At 38.4% G+C, this 26,486-nt stretch overlaps 1 protein-coding gene across 1 annotated transcript in view; it reads right to left on the bottom strand.

Moving 5' to 3' along the window:
- LOC126249405 (palmitoleoyl-protein carboxylesterase NOTUM) overlaps positions 1-26,486 on the bottom strand; it is a 240,559-nt gene that overhangs the window by 78,061 nt on the left and 136,012 nt on the right. Inside the window, exons 5-8 of the mRNA XM_049951059.1 lie at positions 25,727-25,822; positions 25,556-25,616; positions 20,440-20,604; positions 6,479-6,759 (exon numbers count right to left, since the gene is read on the bottom strand). Of these exons, the coding sequence (XP_049807016.1) occupies positions 6,479-6,759; positions 20,440-20,604; positions 25,556-25,616; positions 25,727-25,822 (603 nt within the window). The remainder of the gene's footprint in view (positions 1-6,478; positions 6,760-20,439; positions 20,605-25,555; positions 25,617-25,726; positions 25,823-26,486) is intronic.

Genomic DNA, 26,486 nt, shown 5'->3' with positions numbered 1-26,486 from the left:
TTGTTCTGTATCCTCTCATCGATCAGTCCTTAGAGTTTGTAAATGGTGGGAAAAATCACCCGGTATATTTCTTGGATTACAGTGGCCATAATACACAGAAGTTAGCGAAAACTGTGACGACAGAAGTGACTTCAGACTATATATCAGGTACATGACAATACACAAATTATTGATGCTTCAGAACCACACACTGAGGTGGCAAAAGTCATAGGATAGTGATATGCACATATACAGTGGTAGTATCACATACACCAGGTATTAAGGGGGAGCCCATTGGTGGAGCTGCCATTTGTACTCACATGATTCACATTAAAAGGTTTCCAATGTGATTATGATTGCACGAAGGGAATTAATAGACTTTGCATGTGGGATGGTAGTTGGAGCTAGATGCACAGACATTTCACTTCAGAAATCATTAGGGAATTCAATATTCTGAGATCCACAGCATTAAAAATGTGCCAAAAATACCAAATTTCAGACATTACCTCTCACCATGGACAACATAGAGGCCAATGGTCTTCACTTAATGACCCAGAGCAACGGCACTTGCATAGAGTTATCAGTGCTAACAGACAAGCAACACTGCATGAAATAACCACAGAAAACCATGAGGGACATACAATGAGCACATCCATTAGGACAGTATGGCAAAATTTAGTGTTAATGGGCTATGGCAGCAGACAACCGATGTGAGTGCCTTTGTTAACAGCACAACATCATCTGCAGCACCTCTCTTGGGCTAATAATCATATTAGTTGGACCTTAGATGACTGGAAAACTATGGCCTGGTCAGATGAGTTACAGTTGCAATTGGTAAGAGCTGATGGTAGGGTTCAAGTGTGACACAAATCCCATGAAGTCGTGGACCCATGTTGTCAAAAAGGCACTGTGCAAGCTGGTGGTGACTCCATAATGGTGTAGGCTGTGTTTATGTGAAAACACACAGATGGAATTCTTAACGATGACAAAGCACCATGTCAATGGGTCACAACTGTGTGCTATTGGTTTTAAGAACATTCTGAAGAGTTCAAGCAAATGATTAGGTCATCCAGACTGTCCAATATGAATCCCTTGTTGAGTCCATGCCACACTGAGTCCTGCACTACACCGGGCAAAAGGAGGTCCGACACAACATTAGGAGATATCCCATGACTTTTGTCACTACAGTGTATGTCTGAGAATACTAAATGGCGTGAAGCCCCAGATGCTACAGCTGAAGTCTCTGTTAATCATTTCACGAAATCAGTGAGAGGCTGGATATGTTCCTGGGCACTCTATCCCCACATGTATTGTATGTTAGGCTACTATGCATTACCAGTGGTTCCTGAAGGACTATGACAAACAAGATGCTGACCAATCATATTCCAGATTCTTTTGATGGGTAGTATATCACATGACCTTTCAGATTGGCCTGTTGGCCACGAAAGCATTTGTACCTATTGTTCTCTCAATAAGGCTTGCAGTTCCTCATCACAAATGACATGACACTGTCCTGTTGAAATGTGGAGTTGCCTAAAAGCAGGGCAGCAAGTTGGACTCTGAAACCTACATGATGAAGCATTTGCTATTTATAACACCTTTTGTGTGTGTGTGTATGTGTGTGTGCACATGACTTCAGTTGAAAAAATGTGGAATTTGTTCTGGGAATCATGGAATATTCCTTCTTAAGCCTCCTATAATTTCATGAAGTTCTAATAGGTGGTGGTGCTATGTGTAGCCCCTTGAAATTGGAATCTGTAATGGAAGTGCATTCCAAGGGGAGAGCTATCATTGAGTTTCTTTTGGCGGAAAATCATAGGAACATAGGTATAGATAGGGAATTGCAGAATGTCCTGGCAGTGATCAAAATCATGGTGAGTCACTGAGTGAGGCATCTGTCATCATATGCAAACCTGTCCGATCTCCTGAATGCTGGTCAGCAACATACACAGCTGTGATTCCTACAATGTTGAAATGTGTGGACGCTCTCATTCAAGATGATCGAGAGATTGCAGTCAGACACCTTGCTGCTCAACTGCACATATCCATCAGCAATGCTGACTCACTTGTCAACCAGTGTGTGCCCACTGGGTTCCTCACTGCCTAACAGAAGACCATAAAGAGCAATTAAAGATCATCTGCGTGGAACTGCTACCACATTATGAGGCTGACTGTGACAACTTTTTGTTCAAAATCATCACAGGCGTTGAAACACAGAAATGAAATGGCAATCCATGAAGTGGCACTACACTAACTCTCCTCCAAAAAAAAGTTCAAGGCCATACCCTCAGCCAGTAAAGTCATGGCGATGATCTTCTGGTACTCTAAAGTGGTTATTCTGTTAGACGTGCTTCCTCATAGTGCAACAATCAACTCTTGAAGTGTATGATGCTATCCTCAGGAAATTGAAGAAATGACTTCAGCATGTTCATCACCAAAGACATGCTAACTAACTTCTCCTTCTTCATGACAACACACAGGCCCACACAAGTCTTCACATCCAAAAGATGCTCACAAAACGTCACTGGTCTATTCTTCCTCGTTCAACCTACAGACCAAATCCCTCACCTTCTGATTTCTATCTGTTTGGCCCAATGGAGCATGCCCTCCATGGGAAACAGTATATAGATGATGGGGAGGTTATTGATGCAGCAAGATGTTGGCTCTGACATTGACCAATAGAATGGTACCACGCGGGCATACATGTCCTCCCAGCAAGGTGGAATAAGGCCATCACATTGAATGGAGATTATTTTGAAAAATAGGGTTTTGTAGCCAAAAGAGCAGGGAATAATGTGGTGTATTGAAATCCTGAATAAAACAAACCTGCTTTCAGAAAGATATGTGTTGCATTACTTACTTAATATCCTTCGATTATATATATGGGTCAAAGTTGCATGCTATACTTAATGTGAATCCAACCTATCATAACTAGAATTTGTCCTTTATGATGCTCACAAATGTCAAGTTCCTTCATGTCTTCTATATATTTTATTCATGACAGGCTATCCAGTTATTAACCATTACCCATAGGATATGAATCTATGCCAACATGTTATGATATCTCAAGATCACTAGTGTCAATCCCACAAAAGTAATGAGCAAAAAGTCGCATTGACTGGCCACTTTTCTCTGAAGTACACATTGTTTTGTAGTTTTATCAGTTTGATTTTTGGATCAGTGCTTTTATACAGCATGTTTGATTATCAGAGCCATTACAGTGTGAAGTGCAGGTGCTAATAAAAACTTTGTTAATTATTTATATCTGTGCACCCATTAAATTACTTAAGTAATTCCATAAATCACATTTCAAGATAGGTTTTCCAAAACTGAACTTTAATAGTATAATATGTGCAAGAGAAAGCATTTAAATGATAACCTAAAATATCACATCGATAGATTTTCTATGAGCATTACTTTTTGCGCGTCATAACTGTCAGTTTAACATCCTGGTGACCTGTCATCAAGTATTAATCTGATCTATTATCTGACTGCACTATGACCTCTGAAGAAGCCTGAGCTATGTCTGAATAGTTTTATTAATAAATCTATCACACTGCTATTTTTAAATAAGTATTTGCTGGAGGAATTAGCACAGCATATTAGAGACTGAAAATATCACTTCAGTTGTAAGGTCTTTTCTATTTTCCAATGCTTAGACCCTAACCAATTTTGGGCTATTGCATGACCATCATATAGTACGATTCTGAAAATAAACACGAGACCAAAGCTAATAATGGTTTTTACATGCAGCGGTACACATGAGAAAACCAAAAGGCAGTACCATACAACAGTTTTACACTCCTGGAAATTGAAATAAGAACACCGTGAATTCATTGTCCCAGGAAGGGGAAACTTTATTGAAACATTCCTGGGGTCAGATACATCACATGATCACACTGACAGAACCACAGGCACATAGACACAGGCAACAGAGCATGCACAATGTCGGCACTAGTACAGTGTATATCCACCTTTTGCAGCAATGCAGGCTGCTATTCTCCCATGGAGACGATCGTAAAGATGCTGGATGTAGTCCTGTGGAACGGCTTGCCATGCCATTTCCACCTGGCGCCTCAGTTGGACCAGCGTTCGTGCTGGACGTGCAGACCGCGTGAGACGACGCTTCATCCAGTCCCAAACATGCTCAATGGGGGACAGATCCGGAGATCTTGCTGGCCAGGGTAGTTGACTTACACCTTCTAGAGCACATTGGGTGGCACGGGATACATGCGGACGTGCATTGACCTGTTGGAACAGCAAGTTCCCTTGCCGGTCTAGGAATGGTAGAACGATGGGTTCGATGACGGTTTGGATGTACCGTGCACTATTCAGTGTCCCCTCGACGATCACCAGTGGTGTACGGCCAGTGTAGGAGATCGCTCCCCACACCATGATGCCGGGTGTTGGCCCTGTGTGCCTCGGTCGTATGCAGTCCTGATTGTGGCGCTCACCTGCACGGCGCCAAACACGCATACGACCATCATTGGCACCAAGGCAGAAACCGACTCTCATCGCTGAAGATGTCACGTCTCCATTCGTCCCTCCATTCACGCCTGTCGCAACACCACTGGAGGCGGGCTGCACGATGTTGGGGCGTGAGCGGAAGACGGCCTAACGGTGTGCGGGACTGTAGCCCAGCTTCATGGAGATGGTTGCGAATGGTCCTCGCCGATACCCCAGGAGCAACAGTGTCCTTAATTTGCTGGGAAGTGGCGGTGCGGTCCCCTACGGCACTGCGTAGGATCCTACGGTCTTGGCGTGCACCCGTGCGTCGCTGCGGTCCGGTCCCAGGTCGACGGGCACGTGCACCTTCCGCCGACCACTGGCGACAACATCGATGTACTGTGGAGACCTCACGCCCCACGTGTTGAGCAATTCGGCGGTACGTCCACCCGGCCTCCCGCATGCCCACTATACGCCCTCGCTCAAAGTCCGTCAACTGCACATACGGGTCACGTCCACGCTGTCGCGGCATGCTACCAGTGTTAAAGACTGCGATGGAGCTCCGTATGCCACGGCAAACTGGCTGACACTGACGGCGGCGGTGCACAAATGCTGCGCAGCTAGCGCCATTCGACGGCCAACACCGCGGTTCCTGGTGTGTCCGCTGTGCCGTGCGTGTGATCATTGCTTGTACAGCCCTCTCGCAGTGTCCGGAGCAAGTATGGTGGGTCTGACACACCGGTGTCAATGTGTTCTTTTTTCCATTTCCAGGAGTGTATAAAATGGTGGTCAGGCTAGGTGTAGTAAAACGTAAGTAAAAGCCAAAGTGAAACCAAACAATACAATGAATAACTACCTGGGTAAAGAAGTATGGAATGAACACCAGGACACTTACATTTTGTGCTGTGACCCCAAACCCCATAATGGTGATTATAGGATGCAGTGTACCAATAGCAAGTACAGAGCATGGAATAGCATACACGAAGGAGGAAGTAAACCAGATTGGCAAAAGTATTGCTGTCTGTTGACAGGAAGACTAATGCAGGACTAACTAGCCAGGCCTTTCACAATTTGAATTAATGATTTACACACAAAAAGGAAAAAAAATTACAAAAAACTGCATGAAAAGTGTGATGAGTACATTATGAATGGTAAAGGAACATACTGTAACAGGGTTAGAACAGAACTGTAGTAAAACTTCTAACTGGAAGCCAGCAACAGCTTATTTATAAACTGGGCTGGGCTAGTTGACCCTGTGTTATTCTTCCCATCAACAGATGGCAGTACTTTTGCCAATGTGATTTACTAGTTCACTTCCCCCTTCATGTACACTACTTCTTGCTTTGCACTTGCTGGTGGTATGCCATGTCCTACACTCTCCATCGTGGAGCTCAGCATCACAGCACAAAACGTAAGTGTCCTGGTGTTCATCCCATACTTCTTTATCCAGGCAGTTCTCTGTTTATTGCCTGGTGTTGCTTTGGCTTTGACTTACATTTTATGACACTTAGCCTGACTGTTGTTTCCTAAAAAATGTTATATGGTACTCCATTTTTGTTTTCTCATGTGTACTGCTGTGTGTAAAAATTAGTATTAGGTTTGGTCTCTTGGTAAGTTTCAGTATCACACCTAATGATAAGCATGCACCAGCCTGAAACCAGTCATGGTCTAAGCACTGAAAAATAAAAAACACACCTTACAACTAAAGTGGTAATTTCAATCTCTACTATAATGCTCAGTTGTGGATGTTCCTCCAGCAGGGTTGTTTGTAGCATAGCATAATTCCATGAGTTAGATACTTGGCTCCATAAACTGGTCAGATGAAAGAAGCCGTTTTGAACTCAGTAGCCCCAGGAGTATCAAAGATATTGCTATCAGTCAAGCTGGACTTAGTTGACTATCACGTTGTTTGCTGCTTTGTTCATCAGATAAAGATAGCTCTTATTTTGTGTCATGGTTGTGATTTTAACAATCACAAAAAAGAAAAATCCTAAAGAAACAAGGTGGCTCAGAGTTTATTTTCAGTTCTTCATTTCTTTTGACCATTGCTTACCTGATAACATTGGGTATGACCTGTACCCAAAGTAGCAGTTCCACGGATCACTTGAATATTTCTGAACGCAACGAGCAGGCAGTTGGCCTTGCCACAATGCCAGCCCTTTGCGCACCGTTATTGATGAGGTTTGACTTTGTGCATTGCCGATGTAAGGATCTCTGTCCAGAAACCACCCAGAATCAGAAACACCTCTCACTTCTATTTGCTGCAAGCCAACTTTGTTGTGTAAATAATCTTTGACTACATCAAGGTTGACTATGACTCCAGTTCCACCAGCACTGAAATAAAATGAACTATTAGTTAAAACTTTTTTATCCACATATTTTAAAAAAGAACAAATCAACCACTAACCTTAAAAAATAACAACAAAATTCCATTAACCCTTGAGAGGGCATGCCATTTTGTAGAACACAAGCAGTTATGTGGTGTACTATATACACAGTTCAAAAATAGCTGTCTTTATGTTACCAAGGTGCACATGTATGAGCAATATCACAGTTTAAACTTAGTTTAATTAAACAATGATAAAATAAACTTACATTAGATGAGATAAATCACTCTTTAACTAAACAATAATAAAATAAACTTTCATTATATCTCTTTGTCGCCAGATGGGAGTGTCACTCCAAAGTAATGACCCACTCAAAGCATTAAAGAGTGCAGTTGCATCAGTTCCCAGCCAACTGCTTATTCGATAACTAATTATTTTGTAGACACCTGCCTCATTTGGGGATTGTCCTGTTACCATTACCTCAAAATATGGGTAATTTTCTTCCATGAAACATAAATTTTTTCTCGCACAGCATGCTATTTATTTTATATTACTGCTTCTCTCTTGGCCATATGACAACACAACTTATCACAGTGTTAGCTGAAGTAATAATGAAGGAATAGATATGGGCTCACAATTGTAAAACAACAATGGAATGATACAAGAAAATGTTATTTGTGGTTGGCACACATTATACATAGGCATGCCCACTCGGGGGTTAATATTAAATTATTTGTGACAGGGACAGCTTATCTCTACAGAAGCTTCATGCATTACTTAATACAAAATGTAAGTAATTGTTCACTTTCCTATATTTTCTGCCCAATGTTTAAAACATCAGTAACAAGGTATGTGGTGATGACATTCTATCCAAAAATTTCGCCAATACCAGAATGCTGTAAACAGAGATTATCAATAAATGTTATAAATAATTCAGCACCTCATTATGATCACTCAGCAAACTGAGACCAAATTCATCTGCCTGAAAAAAAGGCAAATTTTTACTTAAAATAAAATACCAGCCTCACTCAAAATTTAATGTGTGTCTTAGGAATAGGAAGAGTATTGTATTTGTAAAATTGTTTCCCATATTCAAACAAGCATTTAAATAATTCTTTTTCTTATCTCCTATTACAAAGATAATGTACTAGCCAATTGTAGCGCTATTATATATCTTATTGTCTTTGATACAGAACTGAAAAGTAAAACTAAACAAATTTTACCAGAAACATTATTAGGCTACTACACAAATGTTCAGGATTGTTATCAATATTTAATTCTGTCATAATTTTTTTAATTCCAAAAACATTCCATATCAGCTTAGCACTTTCTTTTTTAATAAGTATGATATTGCTATTGTTTTATGATGGCATAGTTAAAAAACTGTATATCAAAAGGTGAGGAGAAATCATAGGAATCTCTATGACACAACATGAATATCCAGCAGAAACAGCTACTGGAAACTGTTATCTCTTTGAGAGCTAAAGGAAAGCTTCAGTAACTAATTTTAAGGATTTACTTGAAAAAAAGAAAAATGGAGAGATTTACAGATCTACCTTACAAAAAAACCATATGTATCATTAGGGGCTATTCAGTTGTTAAGCGATACCTTCTGAGTATTTTGGTGTAAGGGCCACACAGTCTCTGGCCGCTCGTTACAGAGTCATAATATAAATGATTTATTCAGTTTGTTACTGGAATCACCCTTTTTTCTGTTAAAATACCTTCAAAATAGTGGAGGAGCCTGTAATATGCAATAACCAAAATGTACAACACACAACACGGACTAATGCAAAACCCTCAGATGAAAGACGTAGCCTACGCTTTCATCATAGTGTGTTCAGTCTGTTGTGTCAGTGTACATGTAACAGATGCAGAACTGTTCCCTTGCAAGTACTGTTCATGATTTCACCCATCATGATCACAGCAGAGTGTACAATGATGCACCACCAAGTTTTTTACACTCTTGACAATTCCAGGAATTTGGCATACTAGTTCCACAACTGTGATAATCCTAGAAACACGGTCTGTGCAACTATTGACCAGAGTTTCGTAAACTAGGTTCTCCACAAGCACCAAGAAGAAGATGTCCACTGGTGTCATATCTGGTGACTGACCTGCCTATGGAACAGGACCACTGTGACAAATCCATTGTCACCCAAACTGTACTTCAATGTGGTTCCTCACGTCGAATGCAAAGTGTGCTGGCACCCCATCATGTTGAAAGCACAAAAGCTGACAAATTCTCAGTGGCACATCTTCTAGGAACTGTGGGAGGATATTTTGAAAAAATTTCTTGTACATGACTCCATTCATTGTATCAGGATGTAGGTAAGGTCCGACTACAAAATCGTTGATAATACCAGCACATAAATCCACAGTAATCATGTGTTGATAGGACTGACACACACCAGTGCATGTGGATTTTTTCAACCCATTCATAGCTATTCCTGTTGTTGAACATGCCCTCTCTTGTAAATATTGCCTCATCTGTAAGTAATATGAAAGCAGGAAAACTGGAATTTTCTGTACATTGCTGTAGAAACCAATTTGCAAATGCCACTTGAATTGAGAAATATGCTGGCTGCAATGATTGTATCTCTGTTGGATGATTCAGGAGCAGTTGTTGTTCATGTAAGACTCTCAGAACAGTTGATTGGCTAGTGTTCATAGTTCTGGCGATGCGCCAACTACTGTAGGAAGGATTGTCAACAATCACATGTAATACATTTTTTCCCATATTAAGTGTGAGTGGACCTCACACAGCCACTATCTTCCATTCTAATGCAAAGGGATCCAGTTTCTTATAGGCACATATGTACAGTTGCAACTGTTCTGTGCTGTGCTTACTGTTGGTACAGAAACAGCTCGGCATTGTTGTGCCACTCTTCCACTGCATTTAATAAACTCATACATGAGATGCATACTGGGCACATCATTAGTAAATCTGTCCATAGTACTGCAGTGTATCGCTATTAATGAATAACTAACACTGCTGGAAAATAAAAGCCTAGACAGTACTGAATGCAAACTTGGGGACAACGAGGTAATGGGTGCATTGCCATTGTTGATAGCAGGTACTGTGAGCGAATGGAAACATGGCACATGGCATACACTGATAAGCCAAAACATTATGACCACCGCCCATCGGAACATTGGATGCTGCCTGGTAGCACTGTGAGGATGTGATGCACTAACAAAAGTATATAAGTGGAGCAGACATGGATGGGGGATCGCCCTAGCAAAGATATGGACTGAAAATGGGGAAATGTATTGACAAAGGGCACATTATTATTACACACAGCCTTTGACCAAGTATCTTGAAAATGGCGAAGCTGGTCGAATGTTTGCATGATACTGTCATGAGAATCTACACAAAGAGGTAGGAGGAGAGTAAAACTACCAGTAGGCTCCTAATAGTTGAATGTCCATGACTCTTCACAGAACATGGGGATTGAAGGTTTGTCTGCTCTGTAAAGTAGGATAGATGGTGATCTGTGGCATCTCTGCCAAAAGAGCACACTGGTGGTGCACGCACGTTTTTCAGAGCAGACCGTTTATCGTACATTTTGAACATGGAGCTCCACAGCAGACCACTCCTATCCACATGTTGACACAACAACATCATCAATTATGATTGCAGTGTGCACAGGACCATTGGGATTTGACCATCAATCAATGGAATCATGTCAGATCTTCGGGTGAATCACATTTTTGCTACACTAGGTCGATGGTCGTCTCCACAAATGTTGTCATTGTGGTGAACAGTGGCTCAAAACATGCAGTATGCCATGGGTGCAGGCTGGTGGGAGCAGTATTATGCTATATGGGAAACATTATCCTGCTCTTGCATGGGACCTGTGGCAGTAATTGAAGACACGCTGGCACCTGTGATCACCATGCATCTGCATCCTTTCATGGTTGATGTCTTCCCCAATGGCAATGTCACATTTCAACAGTATAATTGTCCATGTCTTAGAGTCAGAACCATGCTACAGTGATTTGAGGAGCAATATAGTGAATTCATGTTGATGTCTTGCTGACCAAATTCACCTGATGTAAATCCTATAGAACCCATCTGGGTCACTATCGGGTGGCATCACTGCATACGCAAATCAGTGGCCCATTATTTACATTAATTACATCATCTGTACAAAGACATCTAATGCCACATACATCCACAAACCTCCCAAAAACTGTCAGCCCTCTGGTATGCAGAATCAGTGATTTATTCTGTTCCAAAGACAAACAAGATATTAAACAGGTGGTCACAATTTTTTGGCTCATCAGTGCATAGCGTCAACATTTGCACTATTGTGCACTGTTTTCACTGCAATCCAGAGCTGAAAATATTTGGAGAAAAGTAAACTGATGTTAACTCTAATGCCAAATAACCAATGGCATATCCATCAAAAATGCCTATTATGCTGTTGTAGTCTTTAGTCTAAAGACTGCTTTGATGTAGCTCTCAGTGCCAGTCTAACCTTTCCAAGCCTCTTCATTTTTGAATAACTACTGCAACCTACATCCATTTGGACTTACTTACTGTATTCATGATTTGGTCTCTCTCTACAATTTTTACCCTGCACACTTCCCTCTAGTGCCAAAATGAGAATTCCTTGATGCCTCAGAATGTGCCCTATCAACCAGTCCCTTCTTTTAGTCAAGTTGTACCATTAATTTCTTTTCTCCCCAATTCAACTCAATACCTCTTCATTAATTATTTGCTCTACCCATATAATCTTCATCATTCATCTGGAACACAACATATCAAAAGCTCCTATTCTCTGTTTCTCTATACTGCTTATCATCTACATTTCATTTCTATATAAGGCTAGACTACAGACATATAACTTCAGAAAAGACTCCTGAAAATTAAATTTATATCCAATTTTAACAAAATCCTACTTTCCAGAAATACTTTCCTTGCTATAGCTAGTTTGCATTTTATATCTTCTTTACTTTGGCCATCATTAGTTATTTTGCTCCCCAAATAGCAAAACTCGTTTACTACTTTTAGTGCCTCATTTCCTAATCTAATTTCCTCACCATTTTCTGGCTGATTCGAATATATTCCATTATCCATATATTAATTTTGTTGATGCTCATCTTATACCTTCTTTCCAGGACACTATCCATTCTGTTCAACTGCTCTTTTAAGACCTTTGCTGTCTCTTACATAATTACAGTGTCACTGGAAAATGCAAAAGTTTTAATTTATTCTTCTTGACTTATTTCCTTCTTAAACTTTCTCTTTGGTTTTCCATACTGATTACTCAATGTAAAGACTGAATAATATTGGGGTAGCCTGTAACCCTGTCTCACTCCTCAACTTCTGCTTTCCTTTCATGTTCCTCAACACTTATGACTGTAGTCTAGTTATTTTGCAAGTTGTAAATTACCTTTCACTCGCTTCAACTGGCCCCTGCTACCTCCAGAATCTCAAAAATGTGTTCCAATCAGAGTAGTCAAAAGCTTTTTCTAAGCCCACAAAAGTTATAAACAAAGGTTTGCCTTTCTTTAAACTAAATTCTAAGATAACACGTAGAGTTAGTATTGCCTCATGTGTTCTTATATTCCTCCAGAACCAAAACTGATCTTCCTTGAGGTCACTTTCTACCAGTTTTTCCATGCTTCTGCAAATAATTTGTGTCAGTATTTTGCAACCATGGCTCATTATACTAACTGTTGGGTAATATCACATCTGTCAGCAGCTGCTTTCTTTGGGGAATTATTCCATTATACTTGAGGGCTGAGGGTATTTGGCCTGTCTTACACATACTGCACACAAGATGGAACAATTTTGTCATTGATGGCTCTCCCAAGATTGTCAGGAATCAAATGAAATGACACAATTTCAGAGCCATTACTCAGCTCATACAGATATGATTTTATGTAAACAGACTGAAGCGGTGAGTAAAAATTCATACCAAGGCCAGGAATTGAACCTGGGTCTCCTCCTAGGCAGTTGCTTTAGCCACTAAGCCACCTTGGCACAGCAGTTTACACAACTACAAGGATTACTCTGGCATGCCTCTCACCTCAATACAGATTCTCACTGCCTCCCCAGTCTACTTTAGATTCCCCCTTACACATGAACAGAAATGCCAGGGCTCTCCATACTCTGGAATAGTACTTCAGCATCGAACATAAATGGGGGATCCAGCCTGAAACCCAGGTGCAGGTACTTACACAAATGAAATGACACAATCAGCTACTATTGGTTTTCTTTCTTGAGCTTACTGCAATTTAATTAAAGAGAATTACACCAGACGTGTTTCACTTTTGTTTATAAAGCACCCTCCATGGTTATTCTGCAAATTGGATACATATGTTTGTACATTTTTGGTTTTTGTGCACTAAAAACAGGGTTTTGTTTATAAAACTGGCGTGCAAATTACTTATGGTGTTTCTTTACATATTTTCCACTCCTTCCCTTCTTGCTAGCACTGGATGAATAAAATGTCTTCGATTCATGTATGCATTAGGCAAATTTTGCCATTCTGCAGTATTTCTTGTGCTGCATTCTATACACTTCACTTTTGTAAACTGAACTGAAGTTATGTGTGTTTCTCACTCTGCACAGAGACAGTGTTTATATATGTTTGTTTGTTTTTATTCACGTTGTGAGTGTTGCCAACCTTTGAACTACTTATTTTTATTTAGTGTAAATTAGTGGAAATGTCTTGCATGTTGCATGGAGCCTGTTGTTATATGTAAGTGTTTAATGTTATATTAAGTGGTCAATCAGTTTAAAGAGTGTGTGGTTTGCCAAGTTGATCTGATTGTTTATGAGTTGTTTCTTTTCAATTCAATGACTGCACGTTGCATAAATCACATTGTCCGAATGTCTGCACAGGGTTCCATACTTTACACTGCAACAACACAACCGTTCAACGCTAAGCCTTCCCACCAACTGGAGCTGTAGAGAAAAGGCTACAGAACAAGCCAGTACCTGCCACATACCAATTCTGCCAACTGTTGAATTACGAAGGTGGAGGCATTACTTTTCAGTCAACCTTCACAGTTTAAAAAGTTGGCAACACTCACAATGTGTACAAAAACAAAGGAACAGACATAAACACTGTGCAAAGTGAGAAACACCTCACTTCAGTTTACAGAAGTGATATGCATATAATACACCACAAGAAATAATACAGAATGGCTAGAACTTCCAAGTGGATATGCAAATCCAAGTTGTTCAATGTCAACTACTGCTAGCAAGAAGGGGAGAAGCAGAATATGTGAAGAAACACCATAGGTAACTTGCACACGAACTTTATAAACAAAATGTGGTTTTTAACTTACAACAACCAAAAATATGCAAACACATGTATCCAGTTTACAGAATAACCATGGAAGATGGTTTATAAATAAAATCAAAATGCATCTGGTGTATTTCTCTTTAATTAAATTGCAGTAAGCTCAAAACGGAAAACCAATAGTAACTGATTTTAACAGCTGCTGCGGAAGATGGCCATGGAAACAAACATGAAATGACATAATTTCAGAGACTTTACTGCTCTCATCCAGATACGTGTTTATGTATATAGACTGAAGCAGCAAGTGAAAAATTGTAGCAAGGCCAGGAATCAAAGCTGGATCTTCTGCTTACTAGGCAGGTGTGTTAGCTGCTAAGCCACCTTGGCACAGCAGTTCAAACAACTGCTAGGATTACCCTGGTAAACCTCCCGCCTTGATCCAAATTCTCACTGCTGCTCCTGTTTACTTTTATTTCCCCCTTACACAGAAACAGAACTGCCAAGGCTCTCCATTCTCAGGAATAGCACCTCATCATCAAACGTACATGTGGGATCCAGCCTGAAACCTAGGTAGAGGTACTGCAACAAATCTGGATTCCCCATCTACATCTACATGGTTACTCTGCAATTCACACTTAAGTGCCTCGCAGAGGGTTCATCAAACCATTTTCATACTACTTCTCTACCATTCCATTCTTGAATGGTGAGTGGGAAAGGGGAACACCTAAATCTTTCCGTTTGAGCTCTGATTTATCTTATTTTATTACGACGTATGTGGGTGTCAACAAAATATTTACACTTTCAGAAGAGAAAGTTGGTGATTGAAGTTTTGTAAATAGATCTTGCAGCAAAGAAAACCGCCTTTGTTTCAGTGACTGCCGCCCCAACTCATGTATCATATCAGTGACACTCTCATCCCTATTGTGCGGTAACACGAAACAAGCTGCACTTCTTTGCACTTTTTCAATGTCCTCCATCAGTTCTACCTGGTAAGGATCCTATACCATGCAGCAATATTCCAGCAGAGGACGGACAAGTGTAATGTAGGCTGTCTCTTTACTGAGTTTGTCACATCTTCTAAGTGTTCTGCCAACAAAGCGCAGTCTTTGTTTCGCCGTCCCCACAATATTATATATGTGGTCTTTCCAATTTAAGTTGCTTGTAACTGTAATTCCTAGGTATTTAGTCGAATTGACAGCCCTTAGATTTGTGCGATTTATCGTATACCCAAAATTTATCGGATTTCTTTTAGTACCCATGTGGATGACCTTGCAATTTTCTTTATTTAGTGCTAACTGTCACTTTTCGCACCATTCAGAAATTCTCTCTGGATCATTTTGTAATTGGAATTGATCATCTGATGATTTTACTAGACAGTAAATTACAGCGTCATCTGCAAACAATCTAAGGGGGCTGCTCAGATTATCACCTAGATCATTTATATAAATCAGGAACAACAGAGGGCCTATGACGCTACCTAGTGGAACGCCAGATATCACTTCTGTTCTATTCGATGATTTACCGTCTATCACTACAAACTGTGACCTCTCTGAGAGGAAATCATGAATCCAGTCACACAACTGAGATGATACTCCATATGCACACAATTTGATTAGTAGTCACTTGTGAGGAATGGTATCTAAAGCCTTCTGGAAATCTACGAATATGGAATTGATCTGAGATCCATTGTCAACAACACTCATTACTTCATGGGAATAAAGAGCTAGCTGTGTTGCACAAGCATGGTATTATCTGAATCTGTGTTGGTTATGTATCAATAAGTCATTTTCTTCAAGGTGATACATAATTTTCGAGTACAGTATATGCTCCAAAATCCTACTGCAAATTGAGGTCAGTGATATGGGTCTGTAATTCAGTGGGTTACTCCTATTTCCCTTCTTGAATATTGGTGTGACTTGCACTACTTTCCAGTCTTTAGGAATGGACCTTTCGTCAAGTGAGTGGTTGTATATGATTGCTAAGAAAGGCACTATTGTGTCTGCATACTCTGGGAAGAACCCTGATTGGTATACCATCTGGACCAGAAGACTTGCCTTTCTTAAGTCATTTGAGTTGTTTCACAATACCTAAGATATCTACTTTTAAGTCACTCATGTTAACAGCTGTTCTGGTTTCGAATTCTGGAGTATTTAAGTTTGATGTTGAGGTGCTTTCCAGAACTTGGAGAGCTTCGGCAATTCTGTTCCTGTGTACATGGGAATTTAAAATAGACAAGGATGCCAGTGAGAGTTTGGATTGAGGTGGGAGGCATGCCAGGGTAATTCGTGCACTTGTGTGAACCGCTGTGCCAAGGTGGTTTAGTGGCTAATGCACCTGCCTAGTAAGCAGGAGACCCGGGTTTGATTCCCAGCCTTGGAAGAATTTTTCACTCACTGATTCAGTCTATATACATAAGATCTCAATAACTCCAAGGAATGTCATTCTACTCCAGAGGCCTTGTTTTAATTTAGATCTTCCAGTGCTCTGTCAGATTCTTCTTGCAGTATCATATCTCCCTTTTCATCTTCATCTACTCCTCCTTCCCTTTCTATAGTACTGTGTTCAAATATATTTTCCCTTGTATAACCCCTCCATACAGTCTTTATACCTTCAAGCTTTCCCTTCTTTGGTTAGTACTGGATTGCAATCTGAAATCAGTATTTATATTTCCCTTAGTTATACATGCTTCTACAGCCTTGCATTTGAACCATTTTGCTTAACCATTTTGCACTTTCTACCAGTCTCATTTTTAGATGTCTGTATTCCCTTTCACCTGCTTCAGTTCCTATGTGGCAGATGCATTGGGAACCAGTATAGCCAAGGACAGTCATTAAGGCACAGACAATTGTTGACATAGGAGTGTGCAAGAGATCTTTGTCTTTCATACTTTCTTGATGCTGATTTCTTTGCCCTCTTCTTGTTCTGATGTGGTCAGGACTTCATGTTGCTGTGTAGTGTGGGAATGAATAATAAAGAGTTAGCATTAACAAGTTTATGAATTGAACAGTGTGATTCTGGCATCCTGTAAACCTGCATCTTTATATTTTCTCCTTTTGTCAATGAAATTCATTATCTTCTTTGTTATCCAAGGATTTCTACTAGACCTTGTCTTTTTATCTACTTGATCATCTGCTACCTTCCCTATTTTTGTAAAAGAACTGTAAGTTAAAACTTAATAAATTGCAAAAAGGTAGTAAATTAATAAAATGGGGCCTAGATACTATTAAATAACCAGAGATTATTGAGAGTTCCAGAGACATGGTTAGGCAACATTTGGCTGAAATAGGGTAAGGGAATACAGCAGAAAACAAATGGGTAGCTTTGAGAAATCATCTCTCGATACAGCAGAAAACAAATGGGTAACTTTGAGAAATGATTTCTCAAAGCTACCCATTTGTTTTCTACTGTATTCTCTTCCCCTGTTTCAGTCAAATGTTGCCTAATTGTGTCTCTGGAACTCTCAATAACCTCTGGTTCTTTTATATTATACAGGCCCCATTTTATTAATTTACTACCTTTTTGAAGTTTGTTAAGCTTTAACTTACAGTTCATAACCTATTATGTATCTTTAAGAAAAATACTCCTTTAATATACTTGTTATGGTATTAGGTTTTGGAGATACACTATATGGAATTATTGGGAAGTTGTGCATATTTTGTCTGCCACCGGTTAATCATATTCTAAAAGTATGGCTTGGTGATATATGTGTGAAAGCAAACTTTTTGTCACAAGATGTAGCATTGTTCAAGGGAGTATTTGCAGGCAGACGGAATGCATCAAATAATCCAATGATAAGTGGAAACCAATTTTTTTCTTGGATGAGCCTCAACAGTGTACAGACAATTCTCAATATGTGCCCAAGATACATTTCTGCTAACCACCATGGAAACATTTAACTATGATACTATGGTAAAAATCATTGTGCTCAGCAGGCTTTTCACTTGCCATAATCCACATTCAAGTTGCATGGCACACTCCATGAACTTCAAAAAGCTAAATCTCAGAATCCATAATAAATAGTGTGTCACTTTCAGGATAGTACATTCAAGAACTTCTTAACAAAGGACAAAAGGAATACCAGGGCTTAATGTTCTGTTAGTTATGAAGTATCAGAGATGGAGCACAAGCTCAGAAATGGGAGGGAAATTAACCATGTCCTTATTGAAGGAATCACACCAGCATTTGCCTCAAGCAGTTTAGCAAAACCATGGAAAACCTAAATTTTGAATTATGGATGTGGATTTGAATGCCATCTTTGTGAATGCAAGTCCATTGTGCCACTTTTCTTGGACAAACCTCTTAACAGATATATTGTCACTCCAATATGCCTGGTAAGTTAGTATTGACTTCCTCATGTGTCACATTTCCAAAATATATTCAGTTTCAGCGTTTTTGCCAACATAATGTATCCTTAATATTAATTAATTATAAATCAATACTTGTTACTTAATATCTGATAGGAACTTTATAAACAAATTATTATTTCAGGCATAACATAGCTAAGTAAATTTTCTGCAAAGGTATTTGAATGAACCATAGAGAAACTAGCATTTTAAATGGAACATATATTGCATATATAAAAATAGTAAGTTTTAAAAAAAATTCTTTTCAATGTTCAGGAAGACATTATGGAAAATAGCTCACTTTCTGTGTTAAATTTTAAGTAGTACCAGTCTGATAGTATAAATTTTGTCAGCAGTATTGAAGATTATGCACAATTTATTGTGGCATAAAGTGTGAATAATTCTTCAAACTTTATACATAAAGTAAATACCTATATTTTAGATCCATACTAAAATACGCAGTCATCCCAGGTGCTGGCAGCATGAAATATACTTTGATTGGATTATTGACAATTCTTAATGGGGAAAGGTTTTAATCAATAAACACCCCTCATGCTTATCTACATAGACTACACTGTTCATCCATCACTAATAAGTACTATGATGACAGATAAACACTTCTCAAGGGTACATGTATTGGGATGGTGAATAAGTTTGTGGCATTCACATCAGACACACATAATAGAGAATTCATTCATCAATGATATATTCTTCTCTACCATTACAATAGTCTGCCAATGCTGGGGCAACTTAAATTCCATGACTGTAGAAATCACATGGTTTTGAGATGAAGAACTCATCAAGCCATGTTGAGAGCACATTTCCGTCCAGAAAGGAAGCTACTTGAAGGTTGTTTGATGGAGATAGGAAAAGGTGAAAATCAGAAGACGCAAGATCAGGTGAAGAAGGTGGGTGCCGAATGATTTCCCAGCCCAACTTATGTGTAATGTTTTCTGTCAGTCTATCAGAATATGGACAAACATTATCATGCAGTAGCACCACTTCACACAGTCTTCTTGGTCAATGTTCTTGAACTGTGTATGCAAGAGATCTCAGTTGTTATCAATAAATGTCAGCATTGATGGTTATACATCGGGGAAGCAATTCGTAGTACACCACACTGTCACTGTTCCATCAGATGCATAACATTACCTTCTGTGGATGTACACAGGTCTTTGTGTGGGTAGTTGCTGCTTTGTTAGGGCTCAACCATCTCTTTCTTTTCCTTATGTTAGCATAAAGACACCATTTATCATTACCAGTAATGATACAGGATAGGAATGGTGGACATGCTCATGTGGCCACTTCATGATTTTTTGTAATTTTTGGGTTACAGCATGCTGTACCCAAACACTTGATTTTTTTAACTTTCTTCATTACATGCAAATGTCACATGATGATGGAATGATCACAATTCATCACATTCACCACTTCTCAAAGACAGCGATGTGGACCATTGTGGATTAATGCGTTTAAACGATCTTCATCAAACCCTGAAGGGCTTCCTGAATGTGGAAAGCCACTATGTCAAAATGGTCCTCCTTAAATTGAGAAAACCATTTTCTAGCCACGTTCTGTCCAATGGCATTATCCCCACACACAGTGAAAATGTTTCTGGCTACCTCCACTGTCACCCCTCCATTGAACTCAAACAGAAGAGTATGTCAGAAATGTTCTGATTTCTCCTCTTGGTGCTCCATCTTTTAGTGTCCACAGCTCCATACACTGTCTCAAATTAACAAAATGACAATATGTAAACTGAACCACCAACAGTGATCTACAAATAAAAAATGACAATTGATAACTAAACCCATAGCAAACAGAATGACAACATGCAAAACAAAAACTCTATGAACTTATGCACCAACCTAATAGACACAAAAAAGAAAGCAGAAAAATGAAGAATATGGCAGATGTCAAATTTGTACCTATATCCAATAAACTAAATTGTACAGAACATTAAATAGAATATTTTAATTTAATAGTAATGCATATATGCTGATACAACTTTGTGTGAAGTCATTGCACTACGAGAGCTAACAGATTCTTTTGAATCTACACACTGCACACACACTCACACACCTGCTACCTGCTAGCATTAGGGATGTTGCTTTGCTTAATCCCAGAGGCAACAAATCCTCTATAACCTGTGATACAATAATGGCACCCATGAATGTGAACTGTAGATCCTTCAGAGGTTTGTTTCTTGATCCACTCCAAGAATCGCTGCTGCAATAGGGTACTAGCCTGTAAATGAAAATGTATGTATTAAGTCAACAATGATACAAGAAACAATAATGGGTAACTAAGGACGTATAAAGTTCAAAGAGCAAATGTTAGTCAAATTAGCACTCAGTAAAATACATGTGATATCTTCTACTACTGACTGACTGAGTGAAACATGCAGAATTACATCTAAGAACAATACTTAGATACATAAATAAAACAGTATTTATGTTTTGACTGCATTGTATTTAAAATTTAAGAAACTGTAGTGAAAGAATGAGAATCAGAACATAAGAATTTAAAGGAAGAAAGTAACCTCAGGACAATTTCCAAGTCACAGGAAGTGAAGAGTTTATAAATTTAATAACTGTATATTATATTAATTCAGTAGCTCCAATCAGTCATGTAACTTGTAAGAAAAACATTTGTGGGGCAATGCACATATTGATGATCTGGTAATATTCACAAGTAAATAAAGCTTTCCTGAAAGTACCTTCATATATAAAACATTCTTGGATTTCTTGCCATGTCAATTCAGGGTAGAATAAAACCTCAAGCTTTTGATGATTACCTCCATGGACTTCATCAGAAACAACTGACAGTCAAAACTGTTGCTGTAGTGACTTCTGATTGGTCAGTAATCACATAATGCAGCAGATGGTGTCATTGTCTGCACTGGTGGTGCCACCGTTCCTGTAGTAGCATAAACATAGTGACATATATCTCTGCCTCTTCTCTATCTACTGTCACAGTTGACATTCCTATCACAAATTCTTATTTCTACAGCCTCCTTAATTAGAGAATCCTAGTATGTAGGAGCCAGGGACAAAGCTTTTGTTTTGTCAAACAGTATTTTGTGTTTGTTTGTGAGCCTGTGATCTGCACCTGCAGCTTTCTCCTGTTGCCAATTTTATAATATGCCATTGATATTCTGCTCAGTGGTTGGAGATGGTGTGGATGGACTGACCAATGTACTTGCAACTGCACTCACAAGAAATGTGGAATTCTGAGGCTAAGACTGTCCTCAACAGGGTGTAGCTTCTCCTTTATCTTCTTAGGAGATTAGAAAAAGGTCTTATAACTCATCTTCCCAGTGCCTATTTTGCTGGACATAGTGCTGCAGAAAGGAAGCAATACCATTGGTAGCTCATCACGTTAATGTTCAACATTTCTACGTTTTCTGTTCTTGCAGAATGCTGACTTTGTATCTTGTGGACCATTGCCATTCTTTTCAAACACGTACTTCAGATGATCAATTTCAGAATCCAAGTGGTTCTTGCTGGAAACAGTTTTTGCTCTGTGTACCAATGTATTTAAAATTTCTCTCTTTTGGACTGGATGATGAAAACTCTGGGCACTAAGATATAAATCAGTGTGCATCAGCTTGCAGTACACTGAACAGCCAAGATGTCCATCTGACTTTTGTTGTGCCAGAACATCTAAAAATGGCAGCCTTCCTTTTTTCTTTGTCTTGACAGTGAACTGGATGTTTGGGTGCATACTGTTTATATGTTCAAGGAGGTGCTCAAGAGAGTCTATGCCATGTGGCCAGACCATACGTGTGTCATCAACATAATGATAAAATGAATATGGATGAAGCGGGCCAAATTTAATGCACGTTTCTTAAAATCATCCATAAAAAAGTTGACCACAGCTGGAGAGAATTGAGAACCCATTGCCATTCCATCTATCATTTCATAAAATTTACCACCATACAAGAATCATAACATGTTCGAAAAACCTTATCACTTCAGGAGGAAAATGCTCCACCAACAGTTTCAATGTGTTAACCACAGGAACTTTTGTAAATAGTGAGACCACATCCAAGCTGACTAAAATATCATTTGGGCCAATTCTTATCTGTTTAATTTTCTCAACGAACATCTGAGAATTTTTGATGTGATGTTCACGTTGGCCAGCTATTGAAGTCATCAGCTTAATTAAATATTTGGCCAGAAGATGGAAGATTGGAAGAACCAATAGCACTAACAACTGGCCTCAGTGGAATACCTTCCTTGTGGACTTTAGGTAATCTGTACAGCATGGAGGTCTAGGAACTCGGGCTCTAAAAATTTTAATGAAATCCTCTGGTAGACCAGAATTCTTCAGGAACTCCTTCGCTTTTCTGCTGAATCACAGAACTGGATCATGTCTTAGGTATTTGTATGTGTATCTTCCAACAATGATGCTACTTGGCTATAATATTCAGTTGTGTTAAGAACAACTGTGGCATTTTCCTTGTCAGCCTTAAGTACCAGAAGATCTTCATCTTTCTGACTGCATGGAGCCCTGCTGATGTTAGATTTTGGTAGCTTCACAGAGGCTAAAATGTGACTTGTGGTAAGTCCTACCTCATCGGCATTGTCTTGTGAGAAGTACTTTCTGATTTCCCCACATTTCTTTTAGTAGAAAATAATACCATATACACTTTCTAATTCTTTTTTTAAGACTACTTTTGATTTAAAAATTGATGGACTACATACACCACAAAGTGCCATATCACTGGTGCTGGGAACAAAAGATAATTTGGTACTTCTGTTGTGGAAAATATCAACTGTACAACCTCACACTTCATAAAATAAGCAGCTAAATACTTTCAACTGACCCTGTAATTTTGATCACAGGACAGGATGCTGAAACACTAAATCAAATGTGTTACTGAAATAAAAACTGCAGAGATAATTTTATATTAACTTATATGTGGCACATGATTTATCAGCACGTTAATTGTGGGTCTGGCTGCCTGCAGTGAATGAAAATCAGTAATATTTACATATCTGTCTTGCTAATCGCCTGGATGCCATTGCCAGCAACATCATTAGCAGCAGCAGATGTAAGAATGGTTAACTGACAGCAGCCATGAGTGACGGCAACAAGAGCATATCTTGGGAATTTAACCTAATAATGTTGTTAAAAACCTGGAAATAACGTATTCAGTTTGATATGAGTCTCTATGTTAGAACTTTATTTATATATTTGAATGACATATTCTATTTTTAATTAGCTGATACAGTCAGTCTTATAGGAGGCAATTCATAATTGTAAAGGATGAAGTCTTCTTATACAAACACTTTAATTGCCAAGATGACAATTGTTTGTACAGTGATGATGAGTTTTGGCAAATTTGAACTGACATTTTAAAATTACATTAGTACAAGCAGTAGCATCTATAATTATCATTACAGGTTGACACTTTATCACAACCAGGTAGACACTTTATCATAATCAATAATTACATACTACAAGTAACATTATTATCAATTATGATAAAGTGTCTGCCTGTGATGGTCATTATAGATGTTACTGCTTGTACTAATGCAGTTTGAAAATGACAATTCAAATTTGCCAAAACTAATCATCACTGTACAAACGATTGCAGTCTTGGCATAAATCATGTCATGAATTTCTTCCTTCAGGTTGTTAAGCATGTACAATTCGGTAAAACACATTGTTCCTTTTAAATATACCCACAGAAAATTAAGTAATTGTTTTAGGAGATGATATGTCCTGGAAACAGATCATTTGACACTGGCATGGCTCCCATGATGTATGAACATTAGAATCACAGGTCATGAATTAAGATGTGTGAGAGTCAGAATTCAGGAATCAGGAAATTCCTCTGTACTACTGTACATATACATTCATTGCATGATCATTAAATAAAAATATGAAGGCAATGATCTGTGTCGTATACTCAGTGTACAGTGTATGAATGTGAGGAACATCAAGGTTTGTGTCTGAGAAACAGTAAAATTTTGGTTTTCAGCAAATTATGCATTAATTACATCACATCATCACTAGTGTCCATCACTTTTAGTGTAGTCTCTGTTGAATTACTTTGTATTATAATAACATTATTATGGAACACCTAAAAATCAACATTTTATAGGTGTGAAAATATAAATCCAAATAACAAATTTTCATTATTAACACAGGCCATTCTGAAAAAAAGTTATGCTTACTGATCTTTCTGATAGATGCAGACAGCTAAAATGTGATAGTTACAGTGTGGCTGTAATAGGTTACACAGTGATTGTCATGTGCAGTCCCCTAGCCCCACTTGACATTTATGAGCATCAGTGCTGTCAGCGAAAAACCAATAGAGCTTTATACTGGAATATGTACTGTACTAGTGTTTTTTGGATTAGGCTACAATGTCCTGTTGATGACATTATCATTTAGCATTAACAATTAATTCATATTTAACAGTTATTGAGGTAGACCCATCCCTACATTCACTTAAACTATGTTGACCAAATATCATTTTTGTAACCCAGTTATTCCCAATCATGAGTCTGCTGAGTCTCCTGTTCCACTATTTACCATTTCACTTAATAAAATTTGTACACTTTTGGTAATTTTCTTACGCTACTTTCATAAAGATCATTCAATTTTACTTTTCTCTTTCTGAGTTATAGTCTCATGTTTGATTCGCACAATAACTAACTTATCCTCCTCAGTTCTAGCAACATAATTCTCAATTTGTCACTTTGCTTCCAACTTTAATAAATGAACAGACAACTGCAAATTATTAGTATGCATTAATTTTCTTCCATGATCACATAGTTAGGGCATTACATCTACATCTATATCTACACCTATACTCTGCAAATCACTGTGTAGTGCATGGAGGAGAGTACATCCCACAGGAAGAGTGATTGTTTAAAGGCCTCTATGTGAGCAGTAATTAATCTAATATTGTCTGCACAATCCCTATGTTGCACTATATTCCTAGATTCATCATTTAAAGCGGGTTCTTGAAATTTTGTAAGTAGGCTTTCTTTGGATAGTTTTCATCTATCTTCAAGAGTTTGCCAGTTCAGTTTCTTCAGAATCTCTGATACACTCACCCATGGATCAAACAAACCTGTGGCCATCTATGCAGACTGATTGTATTTCCTATGTTATATGGAAACACAATCCCAGTAATGTGTTTACATGTGTTACAGCTACTGTAAATTTATGGACTTACACATGATTTGTATTATGCCAGAAAGGATTTTCTTCTTGGTTAGAAGACAATATTCCTCCAACTGTAAAGGAATTAAATAATGATTAATATAAAGTGGTGCTGTGTAGACATAAATCCACATGTTCTGACTTATGACAAATTCAAATATTTATTAATAATGCTCATACAGACCAGTACGTGTTTCAGGCCAATGGGAAGAGCTCATTAAGTAACGTCGTTCTGTCCAGCGATTAAGACATGTTTCTGTGTCAAAGCAGTACCATCCTCCTGTGTAACCAGGTAACTTAGTCTTAGTGTCTGAGTGTATGCTAAAAATCAATAAAATTATTTGTGCAATTTCATCAAAACAAAAGAATCTATCTTCTATTAAGTAGTGAAAAATCAAACAACAATTTTGTAGAAGGCTACCTGAACCAAGGAAACATCTCAGCAAGTAATTCAGAACATAGATTTTTAAAAAGAGTGCATAAAACATAGTATAATACTTCTACACACAATAAACGAACACTGAAAGATATCTATGCAATATATGGATCATTCAGATGTCTGTAATTGCCTCAAGGAGGATTTAATCCATATCATATGAAGTCTTCTAAGAATCTATGAGTTATTGACAAACAATATGCTTACAAAAAATCATGAATATTCTTCTTAAGAGTACTGGAAATATTGATATTAATAAGTTTGTTTATATTCTTTGAAATAATATATGTGGCAACTAAAAGAAAAATTTTCAGCTCAGTTGTAATTTATACAGCACTGTTATCAAATTTTGGGCAAAATTTCAAGAGCATACAATACTTAAGGAAGACAAGGCTTTTAAATAAAAACATAATCTATTAGCCTTCATTAGAATACAGTAAATATATCTCCAATGCATTGTAAAACAAGTCTAGGGAATTCCTAAATGACTATTCCTTTTGTAAATTAA

This window comes from Schistocerca nitens, chromosome 3 (assembly GCF_023898315.1).
Source record: "Schistocerca nitens isolate TAMUIC-IGC-003100 chromosome 3, iqSchNite1.1, whole genome shotgun sequence".
In the NCBI taxonomy this organism is placed as follows: domain Eukaryota; kingdom Metazoa; phylum Arthropoda; class Insecta; order Orthoptera; family Acrididae; genus Schistocerca; species Schistocerca nitens.
The sequence above is the reverse complement of the archived record's forward strand: the minus strand, read 5'-3'. Positions and strand labels throughout refer to the sequence as shown.